The sequence below is a fragment of the Megalops cyprinoides genome, chromosome 7 (assembly GCF_013368585.1).
Source record: "Megalops cyprinoides isolate fMegCyp1 chromosome 7, fMegCyp1.pri, whole genome shotgun sequence".
Lineage (NCBI taxonomy): Eukaryota > Metazoa > Chordata > Actinopteri > Elopiformes > Megalopidae > Megalops > Megalops cyprinoides.
Window position 1 is genome coordinate 23,044,944 of NC_050589.1, and position 20,386 is coordinate 23,065,329.

General features: G+C 50.0%; 1 protein-coding gene across 2 annotated transcripts in view; it reads left to right on the forward strand.

The window, feature by feature from the left end:
• LOC118780260 (protein bicaudal D homolog 2-like) overlaps positions 1 to 20,386 on the forward strand; it is a 59,303-nt gene that overhangs the window by 9,737 nt on the left and 29,180 nt on the right. For both annotated transcript variants that reach the window (XM_036532670.1, XM_036532669.1), the window contains exon 2: positions 15,807 to 16,019. In XM_036532670.1, coding sequence (XP_036388563.1) covers positions 15,807 to 16,019 — 213 coding nt within the window. The remainder of the gene's footprint in view (positions 1 to 15,806; positions 16,020 to 20,386) is intronic.

Consider the following 20,386-nt stretch of genomic DNA (forward strand, 5'->3'; position numbering starts at 1 on the left):
CCGCACACACAGAGGCCCAGTGTCTGACTCAGAGGAAGTGCCTCTAGTGCAGGTCTTAGGTCCAAAGCTATTCCAACTGCTAACGCTGGTTTCCTCCAGTCCTCTTTTTCCTTAGCCAACTGTTTTCATTTTGGCACCTCCTCAGTTTCTCCCTTCTGAAGAGACATTTATCAACCATGCAGGGAGCAGGCATTCTCTTATTCAGCATTTTGATTCTCTGCTACATAATATTATCGGGCGTATGTTTTTTTTTTTTTTTTGATGTCTTTTGTTCCTTTTAGCTGCGACAGAGTCTTTGGCATGAATTACTCTGATGAGAAATTGTAATGTCTGACTTGTGCTGTATTTTACATTATCTGTGTGGTTGGCGGACACCCTTATCCAGAGTGATTTTCATAACTGACAGTTTTGCTTTTGCATATTTATTATGGTTTCATATAGCTGAATATGTACTTGAGGCAGTTCAGGTTGAATACCTTGTTCCAGGGTACAACGGAAGTGCCACACCTGGGAATCAAACCAGAAGTCATTCAGTTACAGGCTCGACTGATAAGGGTAGATTTTATTACATTGCTACATTCCAGTAGCATGTAGGCATTTGTTTGGAGCTTTTAGTGACATCCTTATGACTCGATCAGTCAATAGAAAGCTGTGACTTATCAGCATTGTTCCTTTCAGTGTACCCAGGAGATTAGCTGAGATACAGCATGCCTGACAGAAAGAGACTAAACAAATCTCAATGCGGTGGCTGTGGGAGGAGAGAGAAGCTCTGCCGCTGAGTGAAAAGACAGTTCCACTAAAGGGGAGAACTCTCTTGGCTCTTCCTAACAGTGAATCTTTGTGCTTCTGTAAACAGCCTCGGTGGAAAACCCAGCAAAGTGCAGTTAGGCCACCCAGTGAGACCCAGCAGTACCATCCCAGGCTCTCAGAGAGCCGTAGGAAAGGGCCAACTCGGTGTAAGGGTACAGAGGAGCCAGGTCATGTCTTGTGACCCCCCGCTCCTCCCAATCCTCGCTTCCTTCTTCCTCTATTGAATCACAGTCTGGCGGTGCTTCCTGTTTACCTCAGCAAACAGCAGTGTATTTATAGAGCCAGGAAGTTGCTGAAATATCATCCTTGCATGGAGGCCAGTTCTGTGGAGCTCATTGATAATATTTAAGTCGCCAGCTGTACAGTCCGAGGACCCCACCTTCCCTCTTGAATACAGACTCAAAATCGTCTGTGCTTAAGGAATGCTCCTGTCCCTGTGCCATGAACTCACCCAGAAAACATCTGTGTTTAAGGAACGCCTGTATCCATGCAACCTACGCGCACATGACAAACACTGTGTTTCCCGTTTTAGCACGGCTTTGCGAAAAAGAGACACTACAAGCTGATCTATGTTTGGTCTAAACCTCCTGGCTGGTCAGGGGGAACACCCTCCCCCAGCCCTAGAGATGCTCTGTTTTCATTGGTCATGCCGCCTGTCAATGCGCCTGTCATTGAGCAGGGACCCGTGAAGAGATGAGGAGGAGAGATGGAGGCGGCTTCTGACAGTGATGGAGGCCGTCTCAGGGGAAGTGGGGGAGGGGAGTTTGCATGAGCGGTTGAACATGCTTCCCTGGGAGCAGAGGACATGTGTCACGATACAGTGGGCCCCCTCGCTGACCTGGGATCTGTAGCAGCTGCACTGGACATCCTGCCTCAGCGGTAGTGCCCAGCAGTGAATAGCCCTCATGGCGCAGCTGACCCTAAGTGCCGGACTCCATGGATAATATTTGGAGAGACCCTGTGTTTTCTGTATGATGTGAAGTTTGATGCACGACGAGCTGGACTTAATGTTTAATGTTTATCAGGGTCCTTAGCAGCCACGTCTGAGACTTCAGGCTGAGAGCTACCTGTGAGACGTAAGAATGGTGTGGGCGGCAGACAAATCCCGATGACGCGGAGTCACGCTTCAGTGGCGGGTATTTTCATCTGCGGTAATCCGATCCCACACGCGTGTGTCCAGGGGTCAGTTACACGCGCGTGTCCCCAACCCCCCCCCCCCCCACCCCCCACTGCCTGCTCCACAGTCCCCACGCTGAGGGGCCCCTTAGGAATTAGGATTGCACCCGAAAACAAAAGGGGGGGCAGGGCAACGCTCATTTGCATATACTGCCAAAAACATGAATAAAGATGCTTGGGGAGTGAACAGATGGGACACGCCCAGTCGTTGCGAGCTGGGTACTGTAGCGCTCCCAAGTACCTCACAGAAGAAAGGGATCCATCTTTCATATGAGATGACGGGTGTCAGCCAGTCATCGTGAGTAATTGCAGACTTTGTTTTAAGCCCCACGCCCCCTTCCCCCACTCCCATTTCCCCTTTCAGATAGAAATCATGTGGGATTTGATGGATGGTTTTTCTATGCTTGGGGTGATAAAAAAATCTGAATATTCTTTCTGGCTAAAATGTCCTTCACCCAGTTGTTAAGCTCTCTTTGTGGCCCTCCTGAAAGTGGCCTCTTATAACATTATCAATTTACAATAATTAATATATTTCCTTCACAAATTGGCTCTTATCAGCTGAGGTAGCGTCCTACATTTTTTGGTTTGATAAACACCCCTCACAGCCTCTTCATAAAGGGACTATCCTCTCAGGCAGTCCCGCCCCCCTCCAGCTCACTCTCTCTCAAAAATTGGGACAGAGTGCCCACTGTCATTGTCACCATGACTGTCACCACGGCCCGCTGTGGGCCGGACCACGGCTGTGGCGTGCCGCGCAGCTGAAGAATGGGCTCTCCTTGAGACGTCCCCCCCATTCCCAGCCGCCCCCTTTGTTCCTCTGGCTAAAGCAGGGCAGCGCTAGCCATGCATGCAGGCTTGGGGGGGGGGGATGCAGGGGGAGTGCACCAAGAGCAGCGACAACAAGACTGGGGGTGGGAGGTGGGTGTGAGGGTGGGTTTGCATATGTGCCAGAGTCTCAGGAGCGCTTGAGAACAGGACCTCCAGCTGAAGGCGCAGTGCCTGTGTGCGCTTTTCTATAGGTGGGCTTAGAAAGAGGCATCGGCCCCACCGGCGCTGGGCGGCAGGGTCTGTGGTGGAGCGCGGCTCGCTGTTAAAGGGCCGGCAGCGCACCACGGGCCACTGACAGAGCCCCCCGTTCCCCTTCTGTGTGGGAACTGGCTGACACAATGGGCGCCTGGAGCTCTACGGCGGCGGGAATCGCGCCTGTGTCGAGCGCTGCCTCCCAGCTGATACCCGAGGGCCCGCTGCCGAAAGCCGCGCTGAAAGGGCATTTCAGCACCCTGCATTACACCGATCCACAAATAGGAAGTTGTACGGGAACAAAGAGGCAGCTGTCATCTCTGGCGATCTATCTCAGACTGAAGGCACCATCTTTTCTTGTGCCTGATTACTGGTTACTGCTCTGTTCTCCAGGGGTGGCCAGGTCTGCAGGAGAGAGCTTCCCCTTGTCTTCATTAGTGTTAACTTGATGTGAGCGGTGCAGCTTAACTGAAGGTCAGGTGAAAGATTCCCGGAGAGCATTCCTCCCCTGATTGGGTGGGCTGTAGCTACAGTGTCTTATAGAACATGAACTGTGCCTTTCACATTGCCATCACACAGGCTGTGCTTCTCTGGATACTGAAAATGGGTCCACTTCTGGTTTAGAAAGGACAACCAGCTTTCTACAGAAGGTGGACAGGAAGCAGTCTCCTGTCAGTACTTTTCACTCAGCAGACTTATTTGTGTCACAGGTGCAGTATTCTATAGATGACAGATAGCAGTGTGTGGAGTAGTGGTGAAGAAATAGAGCTTATAAAAAGGGCTGCTGGTTTGAATCCAAAGTGAAACTCTTGCTGTACCCCTGAGAAATGTACTTGAATTGTAACCTGAATTGCTTCAGCAAATACCTGGCATTGTTCATTTGTATGTAGTGAAAAAGTATGTAAGCAAATAAATAATGTAGTGTATTATAATGATGAGGAAAAGGGTCTATGACCAGGTACCCCCAGGGCCTGATACGTCAAAGTAGGCCAAGTATTAAAGATTCAGCGCACAGACCAGGGCTCACACAGGCACAGGCTTTTGTGGGGAGAGATATTACCGTCACGGTAGGGTGGCAGCAAGGACTCACTGCCTGTTCTGAAAAATAAATATTCATTCATTGAAGCTTTAACTAGTGCCACGTTGTGATAACAGAGAAATAAGCTTCTTAACCATCGGATGTAAAACACTCCATTAAGGACTCCTGTCTCTTTCCAAGGATCCAGTATTTATTTGGGGGGTTTGCCTTTGTCACTGGGGTCTTGACCTCACCTACTTATTGATTCCGTTCGAATGACACTTAAACCCAAGTCTCCTAATTGCTGCTCTTTGAGGAGCGGGGATCTGATGTCGCCGGGTCAGGGGCTCGAGGGGGCAGTTTCGGCAGCGTGTGTGACATGCGCTTCCCAGATTGATTTAAGGTGTCTGGGGGAAGACTCATGGTCTCCGCCCCCCCCCTCGGGACAGGGAGGCCATTAAGCTTCCGCGCATTAATGAAATGAGAGGAAACGACAGGGGGGTGTTCATTAAACACTCTGCTCCTCTGCTCCTTGACATTTACCCCTGGAAGGGGGGGGGGGGGACTGCCCGGCCCTGACCATCTCTACCATTCAACAGTGAAAACAGGAAGTGAGTCAGCTTTATGAACCATCAGTGAGTGTGTGTGTGTGTGTGTGTGTGTGTGTGTGTGTGTGTGTTTTACTCTGAGGGTGGCCAGGGAAGAGCCTGGTTTGCCATTCCTAGTCTCCCCTCTGCAGAAGGAGGCTGGCATGGATGCGGCCATCTGCACCCTCCCCACACTCCGTCAGTCTAATTGGCATGGTAACCATAACGACATCTCCCCCGGGCCCGGAGCGTGGATCAGCGAGATTTAACAGATACAGATCTCCCCCAAAATCAGCCGCAGACACGCGCGTCCCCCGGGAGCGGGAGGACGTCGCCAGCCTGTTTCACCACAGCATGCGGGAGGGCAGATAGAGCACCGGACTCCAGATGGACGTGAGCTCCAGTCCCAGATGGCCTTCTTTCTGTTGTCTCCTTGAGAAATGTAACTTTACCTCAGTTACAGCATTGAGAGATGAGCCACGCAGTCACATTTCAGAGGGTGTGCATCATCATAACTTCCTGGATGTGGTGTCTGCCGGGCGCAGAAACACACAGAGCGACCCCATGAGTCACCGGCTCCCCAGGCTTTATTACCGTGTGAGGCAGTCCTGCAGCTGCCAGGCCGGGCGGGGAGCGCACTGCACTTCCTGCTGCTTTCTGCCCATTGTTCTAATGGGCCCCAGCACTGCGCGTGATGCGAACGTGTCTCTCCACAGCCGCCGTGATAACCGCGAACGCTGCTGCTGATGCAGAGGAGCGGGAAAGCTGAACGCCGCCGCTTCGGGGTCATGCTGGAATAGCTGCGGAAGTGAATAAATCTGATTCATCGTAATCCCAAGGACAGTGAAACAATTGTGTCGAGTGAAAATCTCAGTAGGGCCGATGATGAATTAACCTGGTTTCTTTATGACTCTCCAGGCTGGTGGGGGGGTGTGCTGTCTGGGTCGCAGTCTCTGGGGGGCCTGAGGCTTTGCGTTATCACACAGCAACCAGGGATTCGATTGAACCCCCACTGTTATCGCAAATACAAACAGTATCTGAAGCGAAAGGCGTCATTATCAGTCTGTTGTGGGACTTGTGCCTGCGGATTCCTTTCAGGGGGGTTTTGATGTGGCGTATTGGTACGTCTTTAAACGGCATCTGTCACTCTGCTTCACGGCGGCGCCCTCCTCCCCCCCGTGTAATTAAAAAAAATTAACCAGACTGAGGTTTCTTTGTGCTGTGCAGTAAGCTCTTACACTCCGTGTTAATTGACAACAGAATGGTTTGCTGGCACTTGAGCAAAGCGCGAGGCGTCTTCCTCTGAGGCGGAGCGAGGCTTTCGGAGCTAACGCCGGCTCAGCCGCGAGACTGCAGCCTCACTCTGTGTGTTTGCACAAACCTTCTGGAATGTTCTGAGCCGAGCTCCTCGGAGTGCCACGCATTTCACAGAGCTTTGCTCACCTCTCCGGGGTGTCAGCTGCCTCAGTTCAGGCGGACTTCAGGCTAGATAAAACCCATTTGTAACGTGTGCATTTGCATGGATTCACACTAATTGCCACTCTTTTTTGCACTCCGCAGGCCAGAGTCTCGCTTCTCACGGCTTTGTCACTTCTGTTAGTTTCCTGTGTACTTGTGACTGTATGAACAGCCTCCAGTTTATTGTGTAAATGAAGTTTTATACTTAATTTAGACTTAGGAGAGTAGTAGGAGAGTAACTGTGGAAATTTACCCAATAAACGTAATTACATCCACATGCAGAAATGTGTGTTAGTCCAACACAGGGGTGGTAGCTGGAATATGTGCGCATTTTAGTCACAACTGATGTTATCCTAGCGTATGATACAAAGGCACACAAAGAAGCCACTGCCACAGGCATTCTTCGCGGATTACCTTAAATAGTGAAAGCATGAAATGGAAGTCTCCATTGTTCCTGTGTTTTATGCTGGAGAATAGCGCAGAGCTGGAGTCTCATCCAAAACCCTCTCAGACCGAAAAGGAGATTACCAAAATGTTGAAATTAAAAAAAAAAACTGGGTCTTTGGGTCTCCTCCAAAAGAATAAGCTGCTGCTTGGTTCTGTATTTCACAGGAATCTGGTTCACCAAAACCAGGTGGTGTGGAGGGAATATCTAGTGCAGCAAGACCATTTCAGGCATAAATAATAGATGAACACCTACATGCAGTGGTATTAACCCGATAGCAGTGTTAGTAGTCGGTGGGTTTAAAATGTAATAACCCTGTAGCAGTGAGCCTGCGATATGGACTGGAACCTACCTCCCGGGCTGTGCCGGTGAGGCCTGCTGGATGGAGGGGAGGTGATTAGTGTCTCCGTTAGCAGAGCAAACCCCCCCACGGGTCTGATTAATTCTGCGGGAATGTTAACGAGCCAGGCCTCCTCGCTCTGTGAGCACGGTCGGACCGACACTTTAATAACAGCCTATAGGTTTCCAGCCCCGCTGCCCGGGCGGCACATCTGATAGAATGGGAAGCGCAAGTGAGGAGATTACCTGCAGAACGTAACCCCCCCCCCCCGGAGATGGGCGATAACGCTCGCCTTTTCTCGCTCGCTTTCCCCCCCTCCCCCCTCTCCCGCTATGCAGCATCTGTGGTTCTTAGGCTGTCTCTTTTTCTCATTTTGGCTGGGTTTGCTCCTGAGCGCCGCTCCCGATGCGCTAAAGCAAGCGCCGCTGACGGTGCCGGTTCAGCCGGCCTGGGAGTGCAGCATCAGGTGCTGCAGCGTGGCTGATCAGACAGGGGAAAGTGTGTGTGTGTGTGTGTGTGTGTGTGTGTGTGTGTGTGTGTGTGTGTGCGCGCGTGTGCGTGCGTGCGTGTCTATGCATGCGTGTTTGTATGTGTCAATGTGTGCATACATGTGTGAGAATGTGCATGCATGAGTTTGTGTATTTATGTGTGTGTGTGTGTTTGCGCACTCTGGTACAGGAATGAAAAATTCATGCCCTGCATTCACAGGGGTGTGCATAATACCCAGGATGCCTTGGCTCTGCAAATGCGCTTTCTGCGATCGATGTGGCGCTCTGCCAGACTGAGGCCGGGGTCAGCGCATTTCCTCAGGCGGTGTGGAGATCCTGGCAGCCCAGACCCACACAAAGGACCGGCGCTGCCCTGCGTAGATCTCCATCCCTTCAGCAAGAGCACAGCAAGCCCTCACCACCGCAGACTCACACTAATGACATTTCTTTCAGCGTTGTGAGATTTCCAAAAATATTTGTAAGGTCCTGGACCTGCTGAGCTTCTACAGCATAGCCAAATGTTACCAGTTTGTTTGTGTTGGTCACGAAAATATTCGGTGTGCTCAGCAGCATTGTAGATGGATGAGGCTTTACAGACATTGATGCGTCTTGGTTTTGGAAGAGCAAACTACTCTCTAGACCAGTGTGTTAATCACCTGTTAAAGGCCGAATCACTGGGGACACTGTAGAAAGACAAGGATTGACTTCCAGAGGCAGCGGTTGCATTAGGAGAATCTCCATGTCACGGTTACAGCCATAATTGTGGGGTGTGTGGAGGAGTTGGCGTTTAACCCTCCTCGGGGTGAACCATTGCAGCCCGGGGGCTTTACGGACGCAACAACCACAGTGCTCTGCATCTTTGGCACGCAAAGAATTTCCACATCCCCTCCGTCAGGGGAGAGGTGTTAATTAGTACTCTGTCACTTATTAACACTCCGGAATCAGCATGTAGGATTAGTTAAAAGCAACAGTGCCCTGTTGGTTTTTGTTGTCTGTGTTAAGCGGAGAGCAGCATAACCCTTTAAATCCCCCCCCCCCCCCCCCCCCCCCGATCCTCAGAGTCTCCTTACGGCCCCTCTAAGGGACACCGCCGCTTTCGGCTCCTGTTTCCTTCTGACTCGGCTCTGCAGAAAAGAACAATGCAGAGTTGGAAAAAGGGAGCCAGGAGCCATATTTCATACTAAAAATAGGCTTGAAACGGCACCAATGAGACTGAAGAGGCCTTGGAGTTTTGTAGAGGCTCGTCTCACTGGATTGACACTTGCACTGTTTTGTCTGTAAGATTCTTTCATTCTGTCTCCAGTGGGGGGACTATGGAGGTTTATTGATCTGTACACTGAAACATTACCGTGGGTGGGGAGGGGGATGGGGGAATGGGGGGCTGGAGATTTGGGGCAGGTCTGAGAAGCTGTACAGTTTGGAGCTGTACTGTTTTACCTTGGGCAAGGTTCTTTGCCCCAGTCTCTCATCATTTCTTTAGCCCTGTAAATGGGATATAGAGTGTAGTCCATTGTCCAAGTACATGTTAAGACAGCAGACATACATAGAAGTGTGTGTGCAAGTAAATATGTATATACATGTGTATTACGTTACATTATTGTCATTTACCAGACACTTTTATCCAGAACAAGTTCCATAGGTTGCAGTTTTATCCATTTATACAGCTGAGACAATTGTGGGTTAAGTAGTTGTCCCAAGGGTACAGCAGCAGTGTACATACATGGGTGCGTGAGTGCGTGTGTGCCTGAGTGTTTGTTTTTGTGCGTGTGTGTGTGTGTGTGTGTGTGTCTCTGTGTGAGAGTGGAGGGAGGGCTTGGAGGGCGGCAGAAAACAGGAAGGGTGGGATCAAAGGTCAAAGCGGAGAGAGAGCGGTCCCTTTTGTCCTGGAATGCTGTGTGATTCCACGTGAGACCTGCAGCACGGGGAAGGAGGTAGAACCCAGTGACCCTGTGATCAGAACAACATCACCAGCAGGGTTCCACCCCCCTCACACAGCCGGGGAACACGGGGCCTGCCGGGTCGGGGGCCTTTCGCAAACCGCTGATACCGAACATTTTCCGTGTTCACCCTTACTCTGAGATGCCGCGGGTGATCATAATCAGCCCTGATATGACTTCTCCATCCTTTCCTCCCTGGCTTGGAGTGAACTGGGTGAAATGGCTGCTCTGTCTGTGTTCTCTGCCAGGCACGTAGCTGGTCAGCACCGCATCATCGCAGCACGGGGGCGTGCGGCTCTCCTATCAGGGTGAGCGAGGACATTCCATCAAGGCCAAGGGAATCCTGCCTGCGTTTACCGTCGGCTGAAGCGACGTAGCGATTATCCCGCCGCGGAGAGGCGGATGAAGGTGGCCACGTTTTCAGGGGGGAAGGGAGGCTCTTTACATTCAATCCATTTTTAATTATAGCTGTTCGTACGCAGGTGGAGCTACGCGCTGTTTCAATTTAGCCAGCGCTGCTTTTTCTCCACGCACAGCGTCATGCAGATAACATCGCTGTGGGAGAACCGCAGTGCAGGGGCTGTCTGATTTTTCTGTGTTTTGTTCATAACGTCTGTCAATTTCTATTCCTCATCTTCTGCCGAACCGTTTTTGTCTCTTTCTTTTGCTCCTCTTTTCCCTCTTCTCTTCTGTCCTCTCTCCATTTCTTTCTTTCTTTCTCTCTGTCTTTCTCTCTCGACTGTGTAACCTAAATCCCAAGGCCTTTATTGTTCAGTGAAGAGGTCATGCCATTACTTGTACCTTTGACATGAATAAAGGTTCAGCTCCTGCTAGTCTGGTGCCACACAAAGGGATGTCTGGCCCCCTGTGTCTGCTGTTGTTTGCTGTCTGTGTGTGCGTGTGTTTGGTTGTTTTGCTGCCTGTGTGTGTGCTTTCGGTTATTTTGCCGTCTGTATTTGTCCTCGGGGCCGTCTGGGGATTGATGGAATTTAAGGGTCAGTCGCCCCAAAGGTCAGAGATTGGAAGAGCTGATCCAAATCCAGGCTTGATCCAGATGTTTAATACAGAGCTGTCCTGGAGCTCAGGTCAAAAGTCACAGACAAGGATGTTCACACCTTCAGATTACTATGGTGCTGTAGAGGCTACAGAGCGGTGTGCGGCATCAGGAACTGAAGAGAAGTGTTGCCTAAAAGCCTCTGTTTTGACCATCAGCTTCAGCAGAGAGGCAGAGTGATTTGGGGGGGAGGGAACTACTGTTGTACCATTTGGAAAGGTACTTAACATTAATAACTCTCATCAAAATGTTCAGATGTACAAATGATTGAAATATAAAATGTAATCTATCACAGTAAAACCAAGTAATAGAATTATACCAGAGAGACTCGTGTTTTCCAGTAGTGGTTGGTTGGCATGGACACCTAAAATAGAAGGCAGATGCAGTCAGTTTGTCTTCAGAAGATGTACTGCTTGTCCAGCTCTGTTCCGGGCCCGTGCATCAGTAGGCCTCTGAGTCACTGGAGCCCGTTTCCGTACCTCCCACTCGGGCTCCCGCTGAGGCGCGGCATTGTCCCTCCACATTGTCTGGGCGGCGTTCCTCTCGCTGGCCAGGGTGGCGGTCCTGGATCGTGTGGCAGGATCTTGGACGCATCCTCTGTCCCGGCGGCTGCGATACCCCCGCAATCAGCTGATTCTGAGCAGCCTGCCGCCCCCCCGGGGCTCCTTTGTCGGGAGATTAGCACTTGCTGGGACAATAGCGGCGTGTCGGGACGTGTTCTCCACAGAGATGACCCGAGTAGCAGACTACCTCGCCAACGGAAGGGTAGATTTGAGAGGGACCTCACCGCCACGGCAGTGCTTTTCTCTCCTGCCGCGACAGTTCTAGGTCAATAATGAATCACCATTCTTTATTCTGATATTCAGTTATAGAACCTTTGATACGTTCTAATGCTCAGGAACCCTGTCTCTGTTTGCGGCAGAGCCGCCTCTGAAGCGACCTGTCATATTCCATTACAGCTCACATCTGCGTTTCTCCTCCATCGAGGAACAGCACCCAAGAGACCCCCCCTCCCCCCAGCTCTACTCCCAGCTGCCCCTGATCATTGTTGTTGTTTTTGGCATCAAACCTGGGTGCCGTTCAGGGGAAACACGGCCTGTGTTTTCCAGAGGGCAGGGGCTTGGGGACGTTGGCGAGGCGGGGCAGGGCTTGGGGAAGCGGTGCTCAGAGGAGCCGGTGCTGAGGGATCAGGGTGGGGTCATAAATGGCTCCTGTCGTAGGCCAGGCAGGAGCTGCAGCACCATGCCAACAGGAGTTTCCAGGCCCTGTGAGCAGCATTGGAATAAATCTTCATAGCACCATGTGATTGAAGTGCTCCTTGTAAGGATGCTATATAAATCCTGTGTGTACACGACTTCTGACAGGTCCCCTCCTGTGAGTGGAGTCAGAGTTAACAGGGCCTCCTTTAATCATCGCATCACATGCTACACTTTACAGTGAGTTTTCAGTACAGTGAGCAGGTATGTATAGTCACATGCAGCAAAACGTGTGATACTATCAAATCCATTTTTTTAATGGACATAGTTATACTGTAGCGAAATGAGTGTACTGTAGATAAGTGATAAAGCAAGTGAAAATGTTTATCATTTATCAACAACCTTTGAACAAATCACCACATGAATAATCATGAGCAATTCTGCATGAGTGCTGCTCATGCTATTATAGGGCTGGGCTGAGCTGCTCAAAAGTCACACAATCTGAGATTACTATGATAGGATCCATGCCTTACATCTCTGTAATCTGGAGCTTTATGAGGCTCTAATCAAGGGCAGATTTGGTGGGCGTGGCATGGCAGGGGCTGAGACGTGCAGATCTCTGAATGACTCGCCGAGATCCGGGATGGGAGCCAGGGATCAAGGCAAGGAGATAACTGGGAGGCGTCAGCGCTATGGCTGCTGGCGCGGCGGACGGACAGCCGTCACTCAGAGCTGCTCCTTCCTCCAGCTGGAGCCCCGCGGGGGGGCCGCAGTCTCTCCTGCCCTGTCTCGCCTGTCTGTCTGCGCACCTGCAAAAGCCTTCCCCCTCTCTGCCTCATCAGGCGACGCGGCCGTGTTTGTCCGCCTGCGCAGGTGTCAGAATCTGTCTGTCTGCAGGTGCCGCAGTCTCAGCTGTCTGCCTGCGTGGGTGTTGCGCTCTCGCCTGTCTCTCCCTGCGCAGTTGCCAGTCTTGCTTGGTTTTTCTTTTTTTTGTGCAGCTGTTGCAGTCTTGCTTGTCTGTCTGTCAGGCCCCCCCTGCCTGTTTATTTCAGTCCGACTGTATGTGATTACGGTGGAGATGGAAGATTGTGGCTAAAATTGTTGGCATAGCTGACTTCGATACAGTCTGTCAACAGCCTGGTCAGCACGGCCAGTGTCACCTGATACAGGTTCAAAGGCCACGCCCAGACTTGGTGGCCACGCCCACATAGGTCAGTGAGGTGATAACAGGATTGTCAGGTCTGTGAGCATGGGAAACAAGGAGCTGTTTTGCATTTTGTAAATCAACCTGTATAATTACCCTTGCTTATGAGATGGTGTGATGTTGTGTGTGTACCAATGGGAACTGGGGGAGGGGTTCAGAGCAGCACCTGTAGTATGTGTGTGATTATCACCGCTCTTAGAAGACAATGTGGGAATTTTACTGAAGCATACAATGCAGGATTTAATTGGTCTTGGAAGATCTTCGTCACACCTGCTCTGTGCTGGGTGTTTTCACTTCAGGGTCCCTGCTGATATCAAGCAGAGCCCCATATTGCGAAAGAAATCAATGCTGTCAACACAACGGATGCCCAGCCTTTGGAAATGACTGCGTTATCCCATCTCTCTCTCAAATGCTCGTTAATATCATGTCTTCCCTTGAGCCGCTCACAAAGAATAACAAACAAGTCAAAGTGTTGGAGCTGATGTATGTCTTAGCTGCTGTGAAGTCCTAAGTTGAATTTAAATTCACCTCGCTTTGGGATGAGACCCCCTCCTGAGCTCTTCTGAGGCCCTCTTCAGAGTGGATTAGTATCCAGATCATGTAGCCCTTCTTTGCTGCAGTGCTGTAGCCGCAGTGATTTGTGACCTGGCTGTTCTTTCATCTCTATCTCTCTCCCTCTCTCTCTCTCTCTCTCTCCCCTCCCCCTCCTCTCGATCTGTCTCTCTCTCTCCCTCACTCACCCTCTCTCCTTCTCCCTAGATTACTTGTCTATTTCACTGCAATAGTATTGCTTCCTCCAGTGATGGAAAAAGTCCTCCTTATTCCTGACCTTGTCTCAGTGGTCGCTGAAATTCTGACAGCTGAGCAGGACAAAAGCATTAGATTCTGGAAGTGATATATGGAGGGAGAGTCAGAAGCATCGGTGTGAAGGGGGTACATGGCACAGAAGTAGGTCAGAGCAAAGCCTCACTTTTACTGCTGTCTGAGTGAGGGATCCAGGAGATGCGTTCAGCTGCATTCAGCCCCCTCAGAGGCTGGCAGTGTCAGGAGGAAAGCAACCCCTCTCTGTCAATAAGGCCATTGTTCCATTATGCGTCTTGAGGTTTTGAATCAGAATATACTTAATGGTCTGTTTTGAAGTATGATTTGTGTGTGTGTGTGTGTGTTTGTTTGTTCGTTTATGTGGGGGGTTGCATGTGGATGTGGGTGTTTATATGGAGGGGCTCGCATATGAGGGGTGTGTGTGTGTGATTACACACACACACACACACACACACACACACACACACACACACATATTGTGTGTGCGGATGTTTACCTCACCACTGTAAACATCTTCAGGCTTGTGCATATAATCAAGGGTGGTTTCAGCCGTTCAATGCAAGTTCCTCAAATGATGTGGTGCTTGACGGCTCCCTCTCAAGCTGTGCTGACAACACTCCACCATTTCAGAGGCCAGTCCTCAGTGCACAGTCCAGAAACCCAAATCAAAACCAGCATTTTTATCCCCCTCTACTCATGGTGCTTACTCACAGGGAATGTCAACATTTGGCCGATAGCATTTTCTAGAATCAAGGACGTGCCAGACAGGACTTGTCAGCCCATGCAACCAGATTAAAATGTGTTTCGTCTAAAAAGTTGTCTAAGTAGGTCAGCTTTAAAAATATAATTTGAAGTTCAAATTCTCCTTTCCAACAGGATTTACTGGGATTAATAGGAAATGAATGGGAAAGCTCTCCACTGTACCTGACCAGAAAAAAAGTCCGTAATAGTCGTGTACGTGTGAAGAGCTTCAAGGAGGTCATATATCTTCTGAATCAGATGAACTCGAATAGGGATTAAATATGAGTGTGGAGACGGATAAGAAATTAAATCTGAAATGAATAACCGTTGTTGGATTTGAAATGAAAATAGCAGAGAGCTGGGATTCTGACTGGCTAACCCAGATTTTTTCTGGCCCAGAATGCACTTTGTGTCGCTCCGCAGAGCAAGTCAGAAACTAAACGGACGGCAGCCCAGCAGTCCATTAAGAAATTAAGGTCACGCTGCAGAGGAGAGTAAGTTATTAGCTTCACTCTGTGGTGTCTGGTGAAATTCACCACATGCAGCAGTCTGCAGTGCCTTCAGCCACCAAGGACAGACATACAGACATAACGTCCATGTTTTTCTGCGTTACAAATTTCCGTCAGTCTGCATTTGAAGTCGCATTTCATTTGAAAATGATGTTCGGGTCAGACATTTTCTGGGGTAGATTTTTCATGTCCACAAGCTTAGTATAAACACCCACTTTAGTAACATTTCTTGTGTATTTTATCTCATGAATCTTATCACCAATACCAGAGAGCGCATAAGACTTCGTCATGCACACAGGGAGGAATGGGACACACTGAGGCGGGAGACTGAGTGCAAGCCTGTCTGCAGCTCTCGTCCCTGTGGGCCGTCCTGTCCGAGCAGTGTTTGTGACAGAGCCTCTCAGCTTTTGTGAGGTGTCGTGTTGGAGGGTGAGCTTCAGCTGCTGCGGTGCCGTGCAGATGGTGCGTCGCCCCGGGAGTTTATTTCCCCTGGGCGACGGCGGGCGGCTGACTGATTGATGCTAGTCCCGGGTTGCCCCCCACCTCCCTTTCCTTTGTCAGAGCGGAGACCTGGATCTTTCTCTCATAATGAACTCTGCAGGCCTCCCGGGCCGTGGCCTGGATACTGGCCTTTCCTGGTGACATCACAGATTTCATTAAGAGGAGTGGTGTCTCAAAAGGGCTGACTGGCATGCTCAATGCTTGAGTCACAAGCACACAGAGATCTCAAAGTCAACCCCCGAGATCAGTGCTGGCAGTGTTTAGAGTGAAAGCAGTTCCTGTTTGCCTACTAAGAAGTCGATTATATCACTGGTGTGCAATACAAACAAGCCAGGTCAAATGTCTTTAGTTAACTGTAAAGTAAACCTCTGTCACTGTACCGTGCTTTATTTTATGTATCTCTAGAAATGGAGTCATTTGAATGAGAATTTAGGTGAAAACCCTCATATAAAATCCTGATAATAACACAAGTTGTCCTTGTGTCTCCTCATCTCTCCCAGGCCTTTGGACAAGCCTACTCCAACCATAAGAAGGTGGCAGCGGACGGGGAGAGCCGGGAGGAGTCCCTGATCCAGGAGTCGGCCTCCAAAGAGGCGTACTACGAGCAGAGGGTCCTGGAGCTGCAGACGGAGCTGAGGCAGATGAGGAACGTCCTGACCAACACCCAGTCCGAGAACGAGCGCCTTGCGTCCGTGGCACAGGAGATGAGAGAGGTAAGCTTGAAACCCGGCCCCCAAATCCAGTACGAACACCCCTTTACTAAACCCCATCTCAGAATCCACAGGAAAACGTGCCCTGTATTTAAACCCTGCCCTGATTTTCACTGTGAACACCCCGTACTATAACCTTACCCCAGAATCCACTTGAAAACAAGCCCTTTGGTTAAACCCTACCACCAAATCCACTGTAAACCTATTCTGTATGTTTCACCCAACCCCCCTGTGAAGGGGGCAAGGCTGAAAAGCATATTAAAACTTACATGGTTTACATATATTACAGAGCAGAATTTTCACACATGAAACTGTAATTTGGACATTTGGTGAATTACTTCACATACAGAGGCTATTACATGACGCAGAGGCTACATTTGCTTTTTAAGTCACCAGCTGACTGTTGGAGCTACGTCAGCAAGCAACGGGTTAAACAGAAGACCTCATCAGGGTTGAATAGGCAGCTCTGTTGTCCAGCTCTCCTGCCTGTACACACGTGGCTCCCTCACAGACTGGAACGGCCACATGCTAGTGTACAACAAGCAGCTTTACTGTCACAGGCCTGTTTCACAAACAAAACACGTGACACATTGATGCAGGACAGTGGTGCACTTAGTATTAGCCCTGTGGAAGAATACCACCAATTAACCCCCCCCCCCCCTCTTCCCCGAGGTCAGGGTGATGGCAATGTAAGGACTAGCAGAATATATGGCCACACCCACTCATTGATGTGGTGTTTGTTGCCTTTAAATTCCAGGCATGGGAGTGCTGAAATTACAGGGTAAGCAGGGCGCTGAAGGCCAGGTCAGGGCTTTGCTGTGTCATGTGAGGGACAGAGGTGAATGCCAAGGCTATGCTCTGGGATAAAACCAGCCTGGTCTGTAATTTTGGCCAGTACACCTTCAGTGCAAATGTGTTTGCGTGTCCTGGTGCTGCTCTTGATTAACAGAGCGCAGGACCCCAAGTGTGGTGACTCCATTCCCCTCACTGACACAGCCCTGCTGAGTCTGAGTTTGTGGAGATTACATTACATTACAGTCACTTAGCAGACGCTCTTATCCAGAGCTACTTCCAACACAACAGAGCAGAAGTGTATCCATTCAGGTTAATTGAGCAATACTGTCAGACCAGGTTAACAACACTCGCAACCCAATGAGTGTGAACACAGCACCATTCAAGCCCTACCACAGGTTAATTTGTCCTAACCTGACTGAACAGCCTAAAATCTAAGGCAAGCCATGTACACACACTACCATACATTGCAGTTACTAGGTCACAGAATCAATAACACATTGCAATGCTGTGCATAAAATAAACCACAAGTAACACAAGTAGCGGGTGTTAGGGGGTGGATCGCAGGCAGCCAGTGAAGTGAGGTGTGAGGGGGGGGGGGGGGTGTGACTTTACTGTGTTTAGGGAGGTTGTACATAAGTGATGCCACATCATGCACAGCTGCTGTCCCACAGAGAGAGGCACACTGATGATGCTGACACTGGTCACGATTCAATGCAAGATTAATTTTGATAAATCCTGACCTGCTGTAATCCCCTGATTTCCCTTCCATAGTTTTGTCGACAACCGCTCGCTATGGCTGTTATGAATATTCACAAGCAGACAGACTTGGAACGTTCTTTAACTCTGAATAAATGGTGCAATGGCTCTGTGAATATATTGGTAGTGATCCCAGTCAGAACCAGACAAGAAGTGGTGTTATTGCTGAGAAATATTCATAACCACCTGCTTTTAGTGGAGCACAAACAATTCAGGGAAGGAACATATAATCATTATGTTCTTCGGAGTTGAGCAGTCGAGACCGGGTGTGGACTAGTATAGATGTACAGACTTGGTGTGGGGAGCAGTATATAAATGTGGAGACTTGATATTGAGAGCAGTATAGAGGTAGAAACTGGGTGGAGCGCGGTGTAGATGCAGGGACTGTGGGTTTGGATCGGTATAGATGTAGAGATAGTGGGTGGGGAGCAGTATGAATTCCTGTTGTCTGGGCTGCACGTGGCCGCCGTTTGCATGTCTGCTCTTCATCAGATCTGGCAGCAGTCGCAGCCTCGATGCCATTCAGTGCCTGCAGCAGATTGGCAGATATGTTTCTCGGAACTACAGCCTGCTGAGACAGCAGCACCTTGCCAGAACCCCGCCTTCACAAAAGAAAGCGCTCCTCTGCTAATAAGGGTAGTAATAATGAACAACCAGCTCTGATTTAAGGAGCACACGACTTTTGCGAAATGTCATTTACATTCTGTGCTAATTGACCCTAATTTAGAAAGAATGAACTTCTCAATCTATTAGGACAGCCTTGAGAGGATGGAGATAACAGGAGCCCTGCATGTTGAAAGCCTTCGTGTTTTCTTTGATGGAGGCCTAGCACTCTCAGCCACGATGTCAGACCCACAGGAGAAATGGAGGGTGGGGGAGGGGGGATTCAAAGCAGCTGCTGTCACCTTTGGATGCGGATGTTTGATCTACGAGGCTGCTTCCGCCCAGAGAGACGACAGGTATAGAATGTTTTCACCTGTCAGGGTTTACAGAACCAGCAAGGCTGCCTACCTTTGAAGTCAGGTTCTGTTGGTTTCAAACTGCTGGATAGAAGGACAGAAGGACAGGAGGACAGGGGAAGTGGCTTTTAGGCTGAGGTGTCTGTCCGTCATTGAGCGTGTGTCGCTTTGGATAAAAGCGTCTGCCAGATGAGTAAATGTAACGTAAATGTTTGCAGCTGGTGGGGAGTGGTATTGTAAATGGGGACAGTTGTGACTGGGGCAGTGCAACCCCAGACAGCGCTGTGTGTCAGTGTTAGCTCGGGGTGGTTTTGTTGTCCTCTGTTTGGCGGCTTGTTTTTCTGCTCGGAACCTGCTGGGTAGCCTTTCCCCCTCTGCTCCGCCAGCCTGCCCCCCCCCCGGGACACAGACGCTGCCAGCCAGCGCTCCCCTGTTCAGCGTCTCATCCCCCGGTTTGATCGGGCCTGCAGATACGCCCGTCTCTCGTAGATGGGGGGGCGGCCCCTGTGGGCAGGAGCAGCAGGCCCCGGCCTGTCCGTGTCGGCCCCACCCCCTCCCAGGACGGGGAATTAGGTCTACAGCCTGCAGCTCTGGGAGGGGAGCTGTAGGGCCCAGGGGGGGAGGGGCAGGGGCAGGTTTGGAGGAAACCCACCATCTGGAGGGCCAAACCCTGCTTGTGTGTTTATTCTCCATTGCTGTTTTTCCCCTCCTCTTCCTGATTCACTTTGAAGTTGGAGAAAAATACTACCCTCTCTTTCTGCCCATCCCTTTTTTTTTTTTTTTTTTTGGCTTGGCTTCTCCCCCCCCTTTTCTGTGGCCCTGCCCTCCGCTGTTGTTTGCAGTCAGTTGGTTATGTGTATGCTTTGCTCTTCGCTGCTGTAGATAATGATAGCTGTGTTTATGGAGAAAGTAATAGGTGGTTTTTGCTGGACTGAATCTGATGCTGCACGCTGTGCAAGTGGTTTGACGGTTGACTTTTTAAAACTCCTAGAATGATGTGTATTTCAACTTCAGCAGGAAGTAGGCCAAAAATGATAAGCCTGGGCTTTTTTAATTAGAGATTATGCCCAATAATTCCTGACGAATGTCCTTAAGAAGACAATTTTGTCAAAAGTGCTTGAGATGCTCAACGGCTTCAAAATCATTTGCAGAACTGGCTGTTTGTGATTCTACTTGCTGCCGAATTTGTTTAAGATGGATTTGACCATTTCCAGATGCTCCTCTACGAGGACGAGGACAGGTTTCATTCGAGTGAATTTCGAATTAAGAGCATGATATCCTCTCGGCTTTTTCTGCTTTCATTGATGTCTCATAATGATGGCCTTTCTATCTGAACATGTCTGGGCAGTAGGAGTTCCCTGGTCAGGAAGAAAATGCTGGAAGACAGAAAGTAGCTCTCAACTCGCCTGCTTTGAACAGATTTTTTTTTAGTGTAGTCTGAACAGTGCTGCACTTCCCTGGAGAGAGTAATTTGTTAGTGCAGTTTAAATGAAATGACGCTCTTGAGGCTGCGCTTGTTAGCGTAGCCTACGTGAAGCTGGAATGGGCAGGAAGCTGCCCTTGGCACTGTAGTCCATGCAAAGCTGAACCTGTCTGGAGGTTGTGCTTATTATTCTAATCAACAGTAAGTGAACTGTGCCATAATCGGTAATGTAGTCATTAGTGTAACATTCAGATGAGCGTGTGCGGTTGGAGGCGGCTCTCGTTTCTGCCTCAGTGGAGGCAGTGGGGCAGCGGCGTGCCAGGCAGAATGAAGCCCCTTGATGCGTAATGAGGGACGGGGGCGTGGGGGGTTGGGGCGCTGGGGCGCTGGGTACTCGCTCACTTTTTTTCCGCCGCTGCAGTAGCGGGGTCCATCCG